The 20535-nt window shown below is 50.5% G+C and overlaps 1 protein-coding gene across 1 annotated transcript in view; it reads left to right on the top strand.

Annotated features, from left to right (window-relative positions):
* The window catches only part of RCOR1 (REST corepressor 1), an 81029-nt gene that overhangs the window by 33872 nt on the left and 26622 nt on the right, over positions 1 to 20535 (top strand). The window contains exon 3 of the mRNA XM_082761511.1: positions 5868 to 5951. Coding sequence (XP_082617637.1) covers positions 5868 to 5951 — 84 coding nt within the window. The remainder of the gene's footprint in view (positions 1 to 5867; positions 5952 to 20535) is intronic.

Below are 20535 nucleotides of genomic sequence, written 5' to 3'. Positions count from 1 at the left end.
TGGGCAGGATGGAGCTGGGAGCAAAATGTGTCTTGGCATCTGTAGGAGACTGGGGTGATCTCTCTGAGGGGTCAGGGTAGGTGCCAGAAACAAAGCGTAGCATGCTCTTGAGCGGCTCACAGCTGCAGCTGGAGCAAGCAGCATCCCTGGGCAGAGCTGTGAGAACGAGCAGCTCCCTCAAGTGCAGAAACTCAAGTGGGAGCTGGCACCGCTGCCTTGCACGGAAGCAAGAGGTAGGTGACAGTGACGGGCGGTCCTTTCAGAGGCCTTGGCTCCCATGAGTTTATTCTGGCATGTTTCATCTCTATGAGGGAGAAGAAAAGTAGAATGGGATATGTTGGGCCAGAGCAGTGGGTTTGAGGTAGCTGAAGCTCCAGGTGTCCTGCCTGTCCTGTATGCTGGAATTACACTCGCAGCCCTTCAGACAGCGTAGAGCAGTGCCGTGGTGGATGGAGGTCGCCTGCCTGTCCCCTTCCCTTCCTCGTCTCTTAGGGTGTGCAGTATAAAACTAGGAATTAGTTGAGAACCCTTTTTTTTTTTTTTTTTTTTTTTAATTAGGATTAGGCTCCCCTGCTCTGGTTGGCAGCAGCGGGGTGAAGCTGCAGGGCAGCAGAGGCCCTGTCCACGTGAGCCTGCTGCTCCCTGCGCACCCGCTCTGCTGTTTGTCTGGTCTCGCAGCCAGCTGATTTGATTTAATAACTCAGGGAAAACGCTGTTTGCTTTTTTATTTTGCCAGGTTAGTTTTAGCGAAATGTGCTTGGCTTGGGTGGACAAATGCCAGAGTCAACAGGAGGTGGGGGGGAGGCGGGGAGTGCGTGTCAGGAGAGCAGGGAGATGCCGGCTGAGCAGGCCCTCCTCCGCCTTCAGCAGCGCTGAGGTGTGAGATGGGCTCCAGCTGTGAAGTAAAACTTTCACCCTTTGGCCTTTTGACTCAGTTTCTCCGAGCTTCTTGGTTCACCTCCCCGAACGGAGGTGCAGGTGGGATGAGGGAGCGGTGTTTTTACAGCTTTCCTGCTCTCCTGACTTCAGCTGCTCCATGGCTCACTGAGACAGGGAGGGGTCAGCCATGAAGAAGGCTCTGTGACCTGTGGAGGAGACGTAGTGCCTCTGACACTGCTTTGTGTGGTATCGATGGCCTTTGGTAGCTTCTGTCTGGCGATGTGTCCACCTCCTTCTCCTAACAGGCATCTTGGCTTCCCCAGCACCCTGGCAGAGGTTGGGCGAGAAGCGCGCTTCTTGCTCCTGGTCCTGCTTCATTGGCAGCCTTTCCGCAAGCGTGGTGGCTCACAGCCTGCAGGGCACGCGCGTGTCGTTGCTCTCGCTGTGCTCTGGAGAGAGCCTGAACAAAGACCTGTGGTTTCGTGTCAGCACAAATGTATTCATGATGACAAACTCCGCAGCACATTCAGCACTGACCTTATTCATACAGTCCTGACTCTAGCACCAGTGCAGCGTAAGTTTGCATAGAAAAAGTCGTGCTGTCTGCAGGAAGCCCTAAAGATGCCAGGTGCTCGTGTATCGCATCAGGCTGTGGGTGCTGCTCAGGGATCGTGGGGCCCAGTCCCTCTGCTATGGAAGTACACGGTCTTGTTGACTTTGGCTCGGGGCTGTGTTTTGTAGTATGAGGAGGAGGTCCTGACCTTGCAGGTAAAATGATAGCGGGGGACTTGCAAGGGTGTTGGGTCTCGGTGCATTTAAGAAGTTCCTTGCAAGGAACTTATGCGCATCACTTCTATCCTGCTTCTGCTGAGGGTCCTGGCAGGGCCAAACCTCTGCTCTCTGGCTTGGAGTGAATGCAGCAGAACGTGGCTCTAGGGAGGAAGGGAGGATTGTAAGAGGGTTTTTTGAGTCTCTTGACTTTCACTTTCCTCTTTGTTCTCTGCCTTGTGTACGAGCTGGGATTGCTCAGGTGTGGGCTGACCTTAAGCTGGATTTACTTCTGAGGCTTTAAACTTGTGTGGTGGTGGGAGAGCAGGACTGACACCTTTCTGTGTGCAAGTGAAAATTGTGCATACATGCTTGGGAGTGAGGCTGTCCCTTGTAGTAGCCTTCACAGCAGGGTAGAGAGATGCTTTAAAGACTCAGGAGCAAGATATTTTGTTTTAAATCACCCCAATGCCTCTTAGAGTCAGCTGCTGCTGGTTGAAACCTCCATCTTGTGTTTTTTCTTAGTGAGTTTTAACCTGGGTCAACCCCCTCTTCTGGTTCAGTTTATGGTTCATCACACATGGTGTCTGTGTGGCTAAGGAAATGGGGTAGGAGCATGTTCTGGGGGCAGCTCTGGAGAAGAGCCATGGTACTGTACCTGGTCAGGAGGGCTGCCCATCTCTGCTTGGGTGAAGGCAATGGGAACTTGAATCCCCTGTGGGTTTTGGCACTGGGATGAAGGACAGGAGGAAGGATCCGTGATTCCTCTGAGCCGTGACTTTGGGACAAACAGGAGAGCCTGCAGTGGGGACAAGATTTGGAACTGTTTGCTCCTGTATCATCTGTGATAGGGAGCTAATGGCTGTGGCAGAGACTCTACAAATACCTACTGGGTAGTGTACATGAAAGTGCAGGATTAACTGAAATGTCAGATGATCTTTCTGCCAATATACAGCTTCTTTAAACACAGGCTGCACTGGTTTAACTGCACTTGCTTAAATGAGTAAACCCCATTGATCCTGAATTGATGTTACCCTAAAAAGAGTAACCCTTGCCCTCCTTAAGTGACTATTTTAATGTAAAATACATAATGGATTAAATTAATGTAGCTTTTTAGCTTTGTCACTGAAGTGTGGAGTGTTTGAATTCACCCTGTTAACCTTTGCGTGGAAGCAGGGGGTGGGGGAAGGAATTCCCCCATGTTGGTGGGCCTTGTGCTGTGCTTAGAAAGATGCAGAAAAGGGCTGCAAGAACTGCTCTGCAAGAGCTGTGCCATGCCCTATCCTCTCTCCTGATGGTTCTTGCTCAGAAATAACCATTTCCACTTGCTTTTAAACTCTTCCTTGCTATGTCATGTAGTAAGAGTCCTGGTGCTGCTTGTATTTTGGGGGTCAGCACTGGGCTGTTAGGAGGGATAGGTGCTGGGTCTGCCTCTCCTGCTGGGGATGGGGAGCGAGGGTCTGTAGGCTTTGAGGGCTGATAGAGGGGATGATATGGGGCTAAGTCATATGTGGTGCTAGGAAGGGAGTCCTAGCCTCTGGGGTGTTTGCCTTCCATGTCATCTGATGTTGGCCTTTGTAGGTGTGCCTGTCCTTTGCAGAGTTTTTAACCTAACCCTGGTGTGCCTCACGCTGGGCTCTGCTGAGGGACGTCTGTGGGCTCGGGGTGCTGCTGAGGCTGGTGGGAGGTGAGGGGAAGAAACGGGGCTGTGGTACTGGGGCAGGAGGGGATCCTGCAGACAGCACAATGCCCCATGTTGGACTCAATGTTCAATGATTTGCAGGGAGTTCCTGCTCAAGTGAGGCCCAGTGAGAGATTTATCCTGGCCAGAGGGAAGGGTTGGACATGGGCAGCCCCTAACGCAAAGCAGTCCCCTGGCAAAGGAGGGCAAGGAACGTGTTTCACCGGCCACCTTGATGCCACAAAGTCCCTCAATACCACCTTGCCCTGGTTGCCACCTCCCAGGCTTTGGGGATGGCCATGGTGGCCTCTTTGTGTTACCTTCCCCTCAGGGCCCAGCTTGCTGAGGGGACGGCTGGGCTCTACGCCATGTGTGGCGGCCTCCAGGCGCCTCAGGGAGCAGGCACAGCCTGCTGCACTGGGGGAGACCCTTTCCCTTCTCCTGGATTAGGCGTTTTGGCTGGTTTAGTGAGCCAGGATGATGGGTTACCGTGGTGTGAAGGCTCGCTGGCAGAGTTTGGGTACCAGGCTCCTAACTGGGGATGGGTTACAGTTGTGGGGAGGGGTGTGGGGTTTGGGTTGGCAGGGTTTAGCTTCTTGGAGGCCTGCCTGATGATTTCCACCTTTGAGCATTTCTCTGGGATGTGGAAGTGCTTTTCAGTGTAATGCCAAGTGAGCAGAGAGCCTTCTTTCTGTCTATTTCAGACCCTGCACTGAACTAAATAGCAGGACAGACTGCTGTGGGGAGAGTGAGGAGTGAAATTTGATAAAGAGGCTTAAAGCTGCCTCTTCCTTTGCATTTCTAACTTACACTTGGTATGGGGCAAAAGTGAAATTTAATCCCAGAAGTATGAAATTTTTTTTGTAAAGTTCAAGAAATGTAGTTACAAATTCAGACACCTTTTCTGTTCTATATATAGCCCCGGTCTCCTCCCCCCATCTCGTCTTTTCTCGCTCTTGGTTTTCTGCCTAGTGTAGAAAGCAATGATCGTGCACAGTGCACAAAATACCTTGGGTGTGCAGTTGCTACCCTTCTACACAGCCTTTTCCTTTTTTTAAAAGATGATCGTGATGTTTGGATATTAATTCTAAGAAATCAGTAGTGAAAATAAGTTTGTTTTCTGGCAAGGCTTGAGAAATAAGGTAGACTCTGGGTATTTGAAAGTAAAATTTTAATTGTGTAAATATGTTATTGGCCTGTTTTTTTGTGCATGCTATTTTTGCTATATATACGTATTATTACTTTAAACTTGTTAAAGTATCTTTGTCACTTATCCCTAAATGGTATTAGCTGAGCAGTTTGATTACTGTTTTTAACACTAGATCTGACTGCTCATAGTATTGTAATTATCGAACTTTCTGATCTGGTCAGAAGGCTGGGTGCTGGCAGGCTTCTGTTTCTGCCACAGCAGAGACGGAGGAGCAGATAATGTCCTGATTTCATACCCGTGCCCCGAGAGAGGAGGGTCCTGGCACCGTGTCTTCCATCAGAGGATGCAGAACGTCTCTCTCCTGTTGTGGTGTTTTTCAGTGCATCGTGAAATGGTGGCTGTGTCTCATCGTGCAGCACAGACAAAATAGCGTCGTGTTGAAACGTTGCATAAAACTTGAGCGTTGTGAAGTTCTGTAGTGGAAGTAGTACTGCAGGCAGCCGTTCATAACAAGACCTACAAGTTGCTCTTGGCCAGGGCGGGTGGTTGAGCTGGCTGGGCGTGCTGACTCAACAGGGCAAGTTTCTTTCTCTCCTCCTCCTCCTCTTCTGACTGCTCATCACCCAGGAACAGCAGATTCACGAGAACTTGTTGTTGAAACTTAACCTTTACCTTGAGGTTCCTCTTCAAAGTACGTGTAGCTGTGGTTCTTCACTTCAGACTTTCAGTGCTCTCAAGCTCAACAAGTGTTAAGGTGGCTAAAAACGGACGTGTTTTCAGGAGCGTGGGTGTGATGCACAAAAGCTGCTCTGAATGGGCTGAGCAGAGGGCCTCATTCTGCTCTGGGACACCCAGTGTTCCCCCGGTGGGTGTGCAGATACATGGGGGATGGAGACACAGCAGGGCTGTTGGGATGGATGGGGGAGAAGGCTCGAGGAAGTGAAATCTGAAACTGTAGCTTCATCTGTGTGCCTACCCTGAAGTGTTAATCTAAGTGCACAGTAATGTCTCATGATACTAAGGGCTCAGAGCCTGCCGCCTGAGCCTGGCTCCTCCCTTTTTCATTTAACAGTGGCTGGAAGAAAAATAATCAAGTATGCTGGAAGAGAAACATTAATTAACTTTTAATTTAGATCTAACATATGCTTCTTAGTGCGCTGCATGAAAGAGTGAGTGTGCGGTATCTGCCATGTTATGCAGGGGGTGATGCCTTGAAAAAAAAACACAAGGAAAAGCCTCAGGTCTGAATGAGAAGATAGGGCTTTGACTCTACAGAAGGGTTTCGTAGCTTGATTAAAAGCTGCAGATGTGTGATAAGTTACTTTTGTATACATTTTGCATCTGAAACGACTTTCTCTATAACTTGGATTGTATCTGCTTTCTCTTAAGCCAAACTTGCAAGACGAAGTCAGGAGAGAGAGAACCTCGGCATGCTGGTCTGGTCGCCTAATCAGAATCTCTCTGAAGCAAAATGTAAGTCTCTTCAAATTCTTCTTTCTCCATTTCTCTTAAGTGTATCACTTACAGAATGTGAAGGTGCCACTTTCAGTAGAGAGGTTACGTCTGTGACCTTTTTATTATGCTTTGAAATTAATTTGAGCTTTGGAAAAGAAGAAAAGCCTACAAAGCAGCCCTCCAAAAGAACTTTGTTCCCCTCAGGCAGTTGTTCAGTGTAGCAAATACAAGGAAGCAGGGAAAGCAGGGGAAATGTGACACTTTTTTCCTTGGCATGAATTCTTTAAGATACTTACTCTCAGGCCTACATGATCTTGTTTGCTGGTGCCACAGAAGATGACAGAAATAACTGCTGAGAGCAAAATGAAAAGTGTTTTAGAATTACGGGGTGGCAGAAATCTATGGCAATTTGTAGTACCTTTTTCTGATAAAGCCACAAATGAAATTCACATCTGGAGCTCGTGGAGGTTTAAATGCCAGAACAATTGCAGTGCCTTGGAATTCCACGTGAGGGCAATTACCAGCTCTGTGTGTGTATTTGGGAACAAGTCTCAGTGCTGTTGCCAGATGGCAGAACTAGCTTTTGAAAGGTTTGTCTAGCTACAGTTGTCCTTGTGAATAAGTGGGACTCCTTGATTAAAGGGCTGCTGCTTGGAGGCAGTTACTAAAGCTAAACGTTTTTAGGGAAGGCAGCTGAAAGAGCTTATTTTTGATTTTATGCTTGTATCTTTTTTTTCTTTCTGAAGCTGGGACCAGGAATAAGAACCTTACATGCTTGTCCTCTGCAGATGTTTGTGGTGGCAGTATTAAGCTGATAGATGGCTTTTCCTTCGGCCCAAGGGCTGAGATGCATCACTGCACCATTGTGAGGCCTCTGCTAATTAAGGCAGCAGAGGCTGCATAAACTGGCTCTGTCAAGAAGTGGCTGGGATCTGCCCTGGGGCATTTGGTCCACTGAGGAAGTTGCCCCTTAAGTTATAAAAGGATAATAGTACTATGATCCCCAGATAAAAAGGGCTTTGCAAGGATCATGTTTGCCTTCTCCCTCACCAGTGGTGTCTTGTCTGCTCTCTGCTGGCTATTGCATGCTGAACTAAGTAAGACTGATGAGGAGAGAGAGATATTTGACAGTTATCTACAGCCAGAAACCTGTGAAGGCGTGTAAGAGTAAGAAACTGATGCCTCCACCAGGAGGCAAGGCTGCATGGGTCATCTGTGACACAGGATTCCTGTAGCTGCCTCTCAGGTCTGAGAGTCTTCTGAACCTCAGCTGTGCTTTGGAGCATTTAGTTTTTGTCTGATAGGATGTGGGTTTCTTGGAGACAGAGGAGAGAATGGAGGAAGAAAAGAAAGGATTTGTGGAACTGAGTAAAATCTTCAACTCGATATCATGGTAACTGGCACAAAATTTGCAAGTATATTACAGAGTAAAAAGGATATGATATCTGTTAAGATGTCATGAACCTAAGAAATGAAAAATGTAGTATGACTGATTTAAAAACTACATAGCAGTTGACTGTTACTGGCACAACAAAGGTTGGGGAAAACTTGTGAATGCGAGGGCAAGAAAAAATTGCTCATAAGACTTGATTAAAATTTTAGCAACAGCGTAGGCACATCAGTGATTTTACCTTCCAAAAAGATACAGAAAAAAATGAATGAATATTTCATACGGTGTTTGGGGGTGAAGCAGTATGATCCTCTTGTGCAATACGTGACATACCAAGGTCTCCCAGGCACCTAGCTGGCTGTGGGGATGTGGTTGTCAAACAGCATCTGGTAGCAGCAAGCAGCCAAGGATCACTGGGAGAGGTGGCTGAGGGGGCTGGGGGTGGTAGGAACTCTCCAGCAGGTGGGGAGAGGGCAGCTCTGCAGGGAGGGAGGGAAGAAGAACAAGGAAAGAGTGGGCATTGCTTTGTCTCAGCTCAGTTTGAGCTGACAATACCGAAGGAAGTATCAGTTATTCCTACCTCTGCCTGGCGTTAGCCAAAAATGAGCTATGAAGAACAAAGCAGTGCAGTGCTCTGCAAAGTCTGTAGAGCATTTTGGTGTATGGCATGCAGAGTTCCCTAATCTGTATTGTGGTTTATGAACAAGGAGCATTGGGGACAGAAAGTCTCTTCAGCTGTTCTGGTGTTCACTTCCCAGTCTTGGCATTTGCTGATGGTGAATCCTAATTAAATGGGGTCTGTGAGAACGCCTAATAGGGCTGATGATCCACGCTGCCATCAGCGATCCGGAGTTGATACGGGGTTGCTGTGGAGAGAAACTGAGGGTAAGCCATAGATTGACAAGATGATAAATAAAGCAAACACTGCCTTACAGAGTTTGTCTGGCTTACAGAGCGCTTTGGGTCTGTTTCCTAGCTTGAACCGATGCCAATGCAGTGGGTTCTTAATGACCCGACTGCAGAGTTACAAGTCTCTGCGCTGAAAGCTCTGGTCTTACCTTCTTTATCAAGACTGATGTCTGGAAAGAACTAGCTTGGAGTGCAATTCTAGGGGCACAGTGGGCAGGTAATTTGGCAAGGGCTTCCCAGCATCATGCTTGGCCCCAAAGGATGATGTGGGGGTAAAAAATGAGGTGGTAACTGGAGTGGTTTGCTGCCTCAGTCCTGCAGCATTCAGGAAAAAGGCTTCAGAATAACGGCTTTAGTATGGAAAATCTGAGAAAAGAATGGAGAATGGGAGCTACTGAAATGTTTGGAGAACTGAAGGCGAAGCAAACTCCATCTGTTCAGTTTACTGAGTAGAGACTGAAAGGGGACTGTTGAATTTTCTCTAAGGGGAATTTTGACATAGTAAAAGATGTATATAATGTAAATAAAGGGCTGCAAGAGAAGTCCACAGAGACTGAAATAAAATTCCTGAGTGTGTTTTTTAACTTTTTTGATTGACTATTGGAAGTTATCCAGGGAAGTGAAGGATTCCCTATTTCTTGATGCCTTTTTAAACCATGGGTTTTTGTGATATGTGTTATCCTTGGAGGGGGAAATCATCGGCCGTATGAGGCAGGAATGGAAGGAGTTGGGGTCTCCAGAAGGTTGGTGTAGCCCCTTGGTTTGTAAATGCTGTGAATCCTAGCTAGGATTTCATCCATCCTGCTCTTGTGGTAAGAGTCCTGGGACGTTGCTGTGTTCCTGGGGCTCCGTGTGAAGATGGAAGTTGCTGCAGCACACGTCAGTGACGGCTCGGAGCTGGTAGGTCCCACGAGCAGAGCAGTTCTGTGGAACCTTGGAGGAACTGATTGCCTGGATGCCATGAAATAATGGATATGGCAGAGAAGATTTAAAAAGAAGAAAAAAAATAACACAACACACAAAACCAAACAGAAGTATGTTGGCTTACTGCTCACTTTCTTATCCTGTGCCTCGTTAACCATTAATCTTGTACAAACCGCTTACTGCCCTGCCCCGTATTGATACCGAAGCTGAATGCTGCCAGCCTGGTCCTTATCTGCCGTCAGGCTCCACTTTCAGGGGTCATAACAGTCCCCAGAGGGGGTCAGGAGCAGCTCGGTGGGAGACGGGCAGCCGTGCTCTGTGCCTGGCACGTGGGAGGTGGGGAAGGAGAGGCAGGGAGTGAAAAATGCATTGTAAGGGTGCTGCGGAGATCCTGCACGGGAGCGAGCTGGGCCAGCACGAAGCTATTTATACCGCAGCAGTGTGTCTGTCGCCGTGCCAAGAGCTCCAACGGGTGGAACCATAACGATGGCACCGGGTTGGTTTGGAAATAAGCAAGTGCTGGCATGCTGCAGCTGCCCAGGAGGAAGGGGTGGAAAGCAGGCGGGAGAATAGGATGTGATGAGGGCTTTTATGCATCTGTAGTTCAAAGGTGAACGACGAGAGGAGAAAGCTGCTTTGTTTAGCTTGCGATAAGCTCTGTTTTGAAAGTCACTTGTCTGCTCTCTTCCTGACAGCACACACGTGCCCTGGATGTGAGGTTTGGTTCCTGACCATTATCGGGATGTTTTGGTGGGTGTCCCCGGTGGACTTGCAGCTTCTGGGTGGTGCTGAAGAGGCGGCCCTGTCCCCAGCAGCCCTGGGAGGGCAGCTCAGGGCTGCCAGCTGGGTCCCCTGCTCTTCTGCTTGACCTGCTGACAGATCAGTGCTCCAGCTTCAGGCACTCCCCAGCCCTCCCTCTGTTACCCTGCCTGCGGGACTGCTCCTGCCTCACCCTGTGCCTGCTTTGGTGTGCCTGGGGAGACCGCAGGCAGCCCCCTGTTCCCCGGGCAGGGTGGTGGATGTGCCCGAGGCTCCTGGGGATAAAGGCACGCTGGTCACACGGAGCAGCAGGTGCTCCAGCACCCTCACCGTGCGCTCAGCCAAACCCCTGGCTGGGGACAAAAGGGGTTGGGGGGGCCTTAAACGTGCTGCAAAACCCGATCCCAGGAAGGCAGCAGTGCCAGCTGAGGCTCTGATGGAGGAAGAAGTGCAGGTTGCCATGGTTACTGGGGATGTTAACCCTGTGGGGTGCGTTTTGGCAAGGGGAGGGACGTGTCCCTGCTCAGCAGCGGTGCCCCAGCCCTGCGAGCTCTGAGTTGGCCTCTGGGAGCTCAAAGCCTGGGTCCTGCCAGAGGCTGTGAGCGAGTGCTGGTTGTTAGCCTGCCCACCGCTGCCTCGTGGGTGAGAGTTTTGGTAACCATCCTCAGGTGCCACAAGGAGGTGGATCCCAGATTTCGGAGGGCTGGCTGCTGCTGAGCGACTGGAGGCTGACTCGAGCTGTGGTTCGAGGGTTAATCTGTGCGTAGAACAAGCTGTGGTTATTCTTCCCTTTCTCTTTTAAGAGGATGTGACACGAGCTTGAAAATCACCTTAATCTGGTTTTTCTAACCTAAAACGACAGAATAGAGGACAGGGAAGTATTTGTCTTATCAAGGTGCTGAGTGTGTCTTTGAAAAGGCTCCACACGCTCTGCGTTGGGTTTGTTTGCAGTGGGTAGCTGAGCCAAACAGCTCTAAGAAGGGCTTCTGCTTTCACGTATCCTTTCCCCCTCAGCTCACTTATTTTGGCCTGTGAATTCAGCGTGGACACACGGCTCCGTTAGCTGCCATCATCAGGTCTCATTTTCCTCATTTCCTTGGGGCACGGGGCGCGCTCACAATAAGTGAATGTGAGTGGAAAACCACAGATGGGAGAGACGAGACAGGGAAAAGCGATCTTAAAAATTCCCTTTTGAAAAACGAAGCCTCTGTTTAACAGGGTGCATTGGAAGTGGAAGGAATTCGTGCTTCACAGGTACCCAGGAGCCAGCCCTGCAGCAGCCGGGAGGAGGATGGAGTCCCACGTGTGTTCAGCAGCAGCAAAGCTTTGTCCCTCCTCTCCAAACACTGCGAGCGAGGGCTTTGAAATGGCTGGAACTGTGGGTTTAATGATTTCCCCCCCTTCCCTCCAATCCCCCCTGCCTGAAGGGTTACAGCCCAGTGCTCTGGTTTATAAGGCGACCCCACGGAAGGCTGGGTTGGCACTGAGAGCGCAGCCCCCTCGGCTCTGGGGTGGGAGAGTGGGAGCAGCTTGGGCTCTGCCACCAGCCAGCAAAGTCCTGCTGAACTCCCAGCCCAGCTCAGGCTTTTGTATTTGGGGCTGGCTGGGTGCAGTGGGAGGTTTTGGAAGATGGAGTGTGTGCGTTGTGCTTTTTTTTCATTTTTTTTTTTTTCTTGTTTGTGTCTGAGGGTTTTTTTTTTTTTTTCCTCCTTCTTTTGAGAATAAGAAAAATGTTAGCCTTAAAAATAGCTGCCAGGTAGATCCAAAGCTTCCAGGTCTCTGAGGGGTGGACTTCAGGGGTTGTAATTCTTGCCTGCAGCTCAATGCTCACCTTTTCTTGCTTCCAGGGAAGACAGAAAGGAAACAAAACAACCAACACAAAAACCCCACAAACAACCCCCCACAAAAAAAAAAAAGCAAAGAAAAAGGCAAAAACCACTTCTGATCCTTCTATTTGTATGTGCTCCTTCATTTCCTTCCCTAGAAATATGAGCTTGGCTGTCCCAGTGACAGCAAAAAGGATTAATGGAAGAGCAGAATTGGGTTTATGTTTATCCCTAATCCAAATTTCATATTATGCAGCGAACCTGGCAGCTGTGAAGCTTGGATGCAAATGCCATAGCTGAAGAATACAACTCCGTGAATCCAGAAATGAGATAACTGGTGTTTAATTTAGGATTCTGCTCGAGTGTAGCTACAGAAATAATACAGTCATGGCCACTTCCACCAGAAGCTGCAGTTGCTGCACTTAAAAAAAAAAAAAAAAAATGCTCAAATACGAAGGTAGGCAGTATTTCATTCTAGCTGAGGCAACTTTTGATGCTTAAAGTGTGGATATTACCAACAGCAAAACAAACAAACAAAAAAGATAGGCTTCAAAGGCTCTGGGTGTATCCCAGAAATGGCTGAGTTGCCTCAAACTTCGCTGCAGTTCCCCTTTGTTTGTCAGCTGCTGTGCTCGTTGCTGTTGCAATGCCGTGTGGAAATCTCAGAGCAGCTCTTTCATCATTATTACTGCAGGTTGATATTTCTGGATCCGGGATGCATATTTAAATGAAAGCTGAGGCTTTAACCCTTTCACAGCAGGGGTTTGTGTCTGAGCCAGGAAAGCAATTCGGTTCAAAAGGACTAGCATGTGTTTGTGTTTGGGATGCTTTTCACCCAAGGTGCAGAGGACTTTATCAAACAAAAATAAAAAAAATAAAAGCCAAAATTCCCCCAAAACCCCCAAAGAAAGAGGAACATGTTGGAGAGTATCCAGGAAAAGGGCGTCTGATCTAAGGTAGCTGCGTAATCCTGGAGGAATTTTTGCTGCTGTGCTGTGGGGGGGGGGGGTGGCAGTCACCAGTTTCTTCATGTGCCTTGTTCTCTCCTGCCACCTGTTTGTTCCTCTTTTTCACTGCAGTATGAAACGGGCCCTCAAACGTGGCGAGATGACCCAGTTTGAAAATGCCAGCTGCCACCACGGTTGCGACTGCAGGGGCTGAACCAGAGCTGGTGCTTGGAAAAAGCACGATGCGTTTTTTTTTTTTTTTTTAAAGAGAAGTTCAGAGACGAGGTGACGGGGATGTAATGGAGTGATGATAGCGCTGTTAAGAGTCACCCTGGCAGCCAGCCTTGATCTGAAAGGCGTTTGGGAGCAGTCCTAGGCAGGCTGAGAGGCGCTGTGTGAGCTGTAGGACCAGTGTAACGAGAAGCAGCAGGCTGCAGCTATGCCGGGCTGCCTGGCCCAGCCCTGGGCCGGGCCGAGCGTGCTCCAGTCTTGCTGGCTCTAGTGGGAATGGCAGCCTCTGAGCCTTTCGGTGCAGTTTTTTTTTTTTTTTTTTTTTTTCCTTACCTCATGTCTCTTATTGTAGCTTTGAGGGAAGAGTAAGAAGGGTTAGGATCCTGAAGGTAATTGCATGTTTCGTCCTGGAGCTGGCTGGTGAGCAAAAGCACCAACAGGAGCGTGTTGATAGGGATGTGATGGGAGCTGTGCGCAGGCAGGGAGGAGCTCTTGTGGGATACGTCTTTCCCTGAGGAATGTTTGAGGACGTCACGGGCATAAGGTTGCTGTGATGAATTCACCCTGCTGCTGAGTGTGACCTTTACAGAGGTGCTGGAGCAGGAGGCAGAGCAGCCAGGCTTTCTCAAGAACATGTGCCAGAGCTTCCCTCTCTGTAATGTTTGTTCTAGCATTCTTTGCTCTAATTAGGAACCACTCCTGCTAATTATTTTTCCTGTACTCTTATTTTTGCCCTCCACATGCAAGTTATTTTCCAATCATACGCTCCTCATGCACTTTCACATGGTGGTAGGGGTAGTTACGAATTTCCTAGCAAGGCAAGCATCGGAAGTAATAAATAATAACCTAAGGAAGGTCTGGGCTTCTAAATCCTGGCCGAAAGCAGCGGCCACATACCATGTTTGCATGTTGTTTGGGGTACCAGGAATTCCCCTTCGACTTAACCTGCAGCAGGCATTTGTTAGGTGCCTTAGTTCACGGCCTGCCTTAGTCTAGCAGCTGGCCTGTTCCTGCAGCACACAAGGGTGGGAGCTTTCAAGAGATTGGGGCAGACAGCGGGGGGTTAGAGCCACAGCCAGCCTCGAGGTAAGTCACTCCCTCTAGGTTACTCAGTCCCTGTGCATTGGATGTGTTTGTCTCGTCTCTGTCCTGCTTCCTTCCAACTTGCTTGCACCCAGGGGATAAGGGAGCCTTTCCAAGCACATCTGAGATGTCATTTGGGATTCTCAGCACCCTGGTGCTGTAGTGCAAAGAGCGCTGCTGTCAAAAGGTCCTCCCCTTCGTAGAAGGGGCCAGTCCCAAACGTCTCAAAATGGGTTTTTAACTGCATGTGTAGGAGGAACAAAAGAAAATACTTCAGAAAATACAATGAAGATCAGTTCACATCCATTATCAAGCTGCCTTCACTTTCTTCACCTTCTTCATCTTTCTTCATTTAGTGTCACAACTTCTTGTTCGCTAGTGCAGAGCTCTTCTGGGTCACTGAGAAGCAGTCTGTGCTCCAGACCCTTCTCACTCACCTAGCGAGGGAGGCCAGCAGCAACCAACCAACCCCAAACCAAACCACCAACCCCCCACATTCAACCAAGAAGCACTGCTCCTGTGCCTGACCCCCTCACCATCCCAGAGCAGAACCTTCTGCTCCAGCTGCCGCAGAGCTGGAGGCTGCTGGCTGCACCTGGAGGGCTCTGCCCTGCCCGAGCAGCTCCGTGCTCAGCACATCGCTGCCTCCAAGCAGCCGTGGGCAGCTCCGCAGCGTGACTCCGGCTTCTGTCCCCTCGCTGTCCGCTGGCCTGCCCCACGTGTCCTACCCGCCCGAGTGACATTCTCCAGGGAGGTGGCCAAGGGACAAACCGTTCATTTCTCTGCCTTTTGTATGCGTTATAAAGGGGGTCAGCGTGGCTCCTACTCTCTTGTGATGGGTTTTATTATCAGTAACAATAATAACGAGCTGTAATTTAGCCTGATGGCCATTCTGCTCCCACACACCCCTTCTGTGCGGGTGCCCTGGGTCGTGACGTGACGGAATTACTCGTGCTGGTCAAGGAGCTTGGCTCTGCTGCAGAGCTTTATTAGTTCGTGTTCCGAGCACAATGGGAACGCAACAGCTCTGGGTTTAGACAAGAGCCTTCAAAATCTTGTTGAGGGTGGGAAATGAACCCCGTGGAAGGTTTCATCCTCTTTACAGGGCTTTGTGTCTGGGTGTTCACTGGCAGCTTCGGAGGCTGGTTGACAGCAGGCTGCTTGATCCGGCCTTTGAGCAGTCTGCTGACCCAGAGTGGCTGCTCCGTGCTAGGTTTTTTGGTAGTTTTTTTGTTTGCTTTTGCGTATGAGGTCGCTCCTTTCATGAATTACTTTATTCACTTGCTCAGAAAGCTGTGTTTCCATGCTGCTGGTGTAATACAAAATGAATTTCAGCAGATACAGCGTGACATGTGGATGAGGAGTTGGGAAATGTTCCTAGGTATGAGACCTAGGATGAACCTTGCATGAGACTGCTAGTCTGAGTCTGTTTCCCCACACTGACTCTGTTGTTAGTGTGTCAAACTTTTTTTTTTTTTTTTTCCAAAGTAGTGAATGAAGAAAGGCTGAGAGAGCTGGGGCTGCTCAGCCTGGAGAAGAGAAGGCTCTGGGGAGACCTCACAGCAGCTTTTCAGTACTTAAAGGGGGCTTATAAGAAAGCAACTTTTTGCTCAGTCAATGACAGGACAATGGGGACAAAATTTAGCTTTAGGCTAAAAGAGGAGGGATTTAGATTAGAGGTTAGGAGGAAATTCTTCACTCAGAGGCTGTGAGGCCCTGGCACAGGTTGCCCAGAGAAGCTGTGGGTGCCCCATCCCTGGAGGTGCCCAAGGCCAGGCTGGATGGGGCTTTGGGCAACCTGGGCTGGTGGGAGGTGTCCCTGCCCATGGCAGGGGGCTGGAGCTGGGTGGGCTTTAAGATCCCTTCTGACCTGAGCTGTTCTATGGAACTGTGGCTTTTGGAAACGATGCATGGAATCAGCTACTCTTTAGGAGTGCAAAAAGTAGTAATTTCCATAATAAAATCTGCATGAGGGAGGCTGCTTCTAATCCAAGTTAATGTCTCTTGAACCATCTGATCAAATAGTTCTTTAAATCTCCTACCCGTTGTGACAAGCACATTGATAACGCAGCTACTTGCATTGCTTGGGCATGTTCCTGCCTTGAAGTATGGAATCTGGGGCTGTGGCTTCTCTGCAGAGTGAACTCAGGCCATGGACTGACAGCGGGCTGCAGCTGGCTTTAGGACTCCCCATGCTGAATTGGGAGCACTGTACTGAACCATGCAAAGATCTGCTCCGCTGTAAGCCTGCTCTCGTTAGGTGTGTGCCCTATGCATTTACTCCATGGTCACTTCCTTGTCTGCATCTCGGAAGCTCACACAGGGGTCGAGCATTGCCTCCCTGCCAGCAGGTACCATGTGCTGCTGTATGATCTGACACGGGATCCCAAATCCTCATAGGTTAGTGGGCCGAGTGGCTCTGCCTGTTTGGTACTGGGTCCCAAAGGTGCAGATTCCCCTGGGCTGTCAGACTGCCCTCATCCTTCCCCCCTGTGGCACACAGGAGGCACCCGGGGCTCTGTGCAGGTAGAGCCATGCCGCCCCTCCAGGAAGGCAGTGCTGATGCCAGGGCTGAGCGAATCTCCAGCTGAAGCTTAAATGCGTTCCACGCGCAAGAAGCCGTCTCTTTTCCCTCAGAGTGCTCCGTGTGCATCCTTACGGTGGGTGTCCACCCTCCTGATGCGCTGGCACCAGCTGAGGGCGCAACTTCAGGAACCAGCCTGTGTTGGTAAAAGCTTTAAGGGCAACGTGCATCCTAGCAAAAGGCCTTCCCTGGAAAACAGCTTTAAAGGGTTCTGACGAGCTACCGAAGCCGTGCTGGGTGTGTCAGTGCCCCCGTGGCTGCGGTACAGCTTTCTTGCTGCTGCAGCACAATCTGAAGGCAGGTGGGTCAGTTCTTGAACCATCACTGGAGCTCCAGCTTTGGGCTTAGCTTTAGATGCCGGCAAAGCAAAGAGAAGGATTAAGAAAGAGAGATGGGAAATAGCTGCTTTTCTTTGCTAGCAGGAGTGTGTTTCCCTTTGAGAAATAAAACTGTCAGCAGGCACAAGGGCTGCTTGCAGGGGTCAGATCTCTCAGCAGCAGGGCACTCCACTGCATCCCTTCGGCCTGCCACCTGAGGCTGCAGCTCCCTGGCTCCAGGTGTGGCTGGGAGCGACTTCCCACATCGGTGCCGGTTTCCATCCAGCCGTGCCTGTGCCTGCCTGCTGCTCATCCCTGCCCTCGTGCTGTGCTGGGGTAAGGAACACGTCCCACTTCTGGCTGGGCCATTCAGACCTGGCTTTTCTCAGGGTGCCTGGGGTGAGGGTTGCTCACCCTGGCCCTGCTGCTGAAGGACATGAGGTGATGGCCAAGTGGATCTGAGCCATGGGGAGGTGAGTGGGTGGGAGCTGAGACCTACTGTGTGGTCACTTGGCTCGAGGTACCCTGCCCCTGCTGCTCCTGTTCGTGGTGACTTCCCCAGCTGAGGTCAGTTTTTCTTTGCCTTGAAGTTGCATCCAGGCTTTTGCCTCACCTGCTGTAGATACAGCAGGTATAAGCGGAGTTAAGGCCCAAATCTTTTCATGCCTTTCACTTGTGAAGTGCTGAAGTGGCCTTTGTGTTGCTGCAGTGCTCTCTCTTCCTAGAAGCAGTCTGAAAGGAGGCCACCTACCTGCCCAGGTGAGTGCAGCAAGGGGCCTAAAGCATGGCTGTGCCCTGGCTCTCCGTCCCTCTCCTGCTCCTCCTCTTGCCAAGGAGAGGAAATATGCCTTGGAAAAACGAACAGCCTCTTAAGCAGATGGGTTTTGTTTGCTTTTATACCCAATTCCGCCCAGAAAAAGTGGTCAGGCCCATCTCGTTTTGGGCTCTGCCTGCTCCCCACTGCCTCCTGTTGCTGCTCACTTGAGCGAGTGGCTTTGTTTGAGCTCGGCTCTTCTCCTGCCTTCCTCTCCTGTGCTGGGGCCACGAGGTGGCAGGATTGTTCCACCGAGGCGGCGGGACGGCAATGCAGCTGCTCATTTCTACACCGAGGTAGAAACTGTGGCGAGTTGTTTGTCTACTGTCACAAGTGTTTTGACAATTGGAAGGATTTCACATGTATGTGTCTAATCCCTGCTCCTTATTTTCTTTATATCAGATTGATTTGTTCTGGGTCTCGACTTCTTCTGTTCCGAAAGGAGGGGGAGAGGAGGGGGAGATGGAGAGCCGCATCCGAAATCCCTCACAGGTTCCAGCATTGATCAGACCCCGTGAAGCACATTACCGAGGCTGTGAAGGCTGCTGCTTTTGTCCTTATTTCACCCTGTTCTGTCAGGGTATTGCATCACGTAATATGCAAAGTGTTCAGAGCTCCTGCAGTACCCCAGTAATAGGGGTGAACTGAGGTTGCAGCAACAGCTCTACCTCTGCATTCCTGGTGCGTTCCCTGGGCTTTAGCGCTCCCGCCTCTGCTGCAAACCCTCCTCGGGGTCACTGAGTCCACCAGGCACAACACGACGCTTGTGGGGTCTGTAAGAAGCAAGCTGGGGCTGGGTGTGGGGGGAGTTCTCCCCAAAGACCCACTTGGGGAGAGCGTTTCATCTGCTCAAGTGCTGAGGAGGGGAGGCATCGCTTTCAGGCGTCTCTCTCCCCGGAGCTCTCCCACCCCCCAGCCCAAAATTAATGCTCTTGTTTTACATCTCTGAATTCATGGCTCGAGGATGCAGGACTGAAAATCAGCAATGCAGTTGTTTGCTCGTGTCAGCCAAGAGGGTCCCCTTCCCTTAGCCTCTAGTGAGGAATTCTTGCGGAAAGGCAGCTAGCAGAAGGAAAGGCTGAGAGAGAGAGACAGCTGGAAACAAGACCGCGATGTTCAGGGGGCTGAGGGCACCATTTTGGGCAGAAACTCCTCTTTCTAGATGGTGGAGGAGGAGCACTTTGCTCTGCTCCCTTTCTCGTTCCCCTACATCTCCCTTCTCTGCGTTAATGCTGCGCTCGGGGTCCTTTGGTCATCTTTTTGTAGGTCTCCCTCCCTGTGTTAGAGAGAGGTGCTTTTTGAAAGCATCTGAGCACCCCGTGCTCCTCTTTGCTGGTGAGGATGTGTGCATGGCTCTGTTCCCTTCGTGTCCCCACCTTTATCCCCCTGCCTTCCTGCACATGCCTGCCTGTAGGAAGCAGCTCTCTGGGTGCTCCCTCCACTCTGGGCAGGGGCTGTGCGTGGGGTCCTGCTCTTCCCCACCACAGCTAAAACACATACAAGGGAAGAAACGTAGCCCAACTGGTAAAGAAACAAACCAGTTTGTGCTTCTGCTCTGTCCCTCCTCCCGCATCTGGTTTCTAGTAGCAACAAGAGCCTCCAGAGGAGCCGAGCATCTCCTGTGTCACACAGACACCCATCTCTGCCCAAGTGCTGTCGTTCTGGCCCGCTCTGTGCAGAAACACTTCCAGCACCGGGCTGGGTGTGAGGGGAGGGGAGGGCGTCCCCATCTCCCCTGCTCGGCTGCAGTTGTGGTGGCACGGCTTGTGCCGGGGCTGCTGGGCTGGCAAGTTTGTCTGGTGTAAGCAGGGCTCTGCCCCGGGCTCCTGCTGCCTGCACAGATCGCTGCTTGCGCGCCGAGCGTGGCTGAGTGCTGCTGAAAGGCAGGATTTCACGTGCCCGCTGCCCTGGGCTCGCTGGAAGCACGTGGGGGAAGGCAGGGGTGGAAGAGAGCGCTTATTGCTCTGGGCTGGCATGCGAAGCATGAAGCTGGTGGCAATTCCAGGCTCTGCTGGTATGGGAGGCGAAAGGGAGCCTGTGACTCAGCCGGTGCCCTGCTCTTCCTTGCTTGGTTCGTGCAGAGGGGGATGGTAAAAAGAAGGGAGTGCTGGAGACACCGCCAGACCTCTCTGATGGTGCAAGCACCAGAGTGAGCCACCGCTAGCCAAGAAGCGACAGACGCAGCGAGCCAGGTCAGCTTGTTCCCTGCCTGCGTGCAGGAGCACAGCGCTGGACTCCTTGTCCTTTCTTCTGCAAACACTCCTAGGGAATAGGAAGAGCTCTCCTTTGCTCGTGGTTGGTGTGCTGCCTTGTTGTCTCTTTTCTTCTCTCTTTGCAGCAGCGAGGTAGAAGACGGAGGTGTTACGTCCCCACCATGCCAAGGAAGGCAACCTGTCCCCTTTCACGGTGCAGACTGCTGCTAGCAGACACTGTGGTGTTCTGACTTAATTCAAGAAAAATCCCACTGGTGTGGGGGATCCTTGCAAATGTTCTTAGGATCTTGGGATTAGGAGAGAAAAGGCTGTAATGATTTTTAGGGGTGGGGAGCAAGGGAGGGGAGAAGAATGCTTTCATTGCCTGTGGTGTCTGGCACAAGAAAAGTAATATGCTGGAGAGCAGAATGACCTCATCTCGTCTCTGTATATATTAAAGGATAAGATGCTGAAGTCAAATCAGGACCCGTAGCTTTTTCTCCAGTGAAGCGAGCTGGTTAATGCAGCAGTACTTAGCATTCAGGGGCTTGATTCAGCCTTGGACTTCAGAGAATACAACTCCTTTCCCTCCTCCCTTCCTTCACCTCCCCCGTAGACAAAATGTA

Source organism: Aythya marila, assembly GCF_965140915.1.
Source record: "Aythya marila genome assembly, chromosome: 5".
NCBI lineage: Eukaryota > Metazoa > Chordata > Aves > Anseriformes > Anatidae > Aythya > Aythya marila.
The sequence above is the reverse complement of the archived record's forward strand: the minus strand, read 5'-3'. Positions and strand labels throughout refer to the sequence as shown.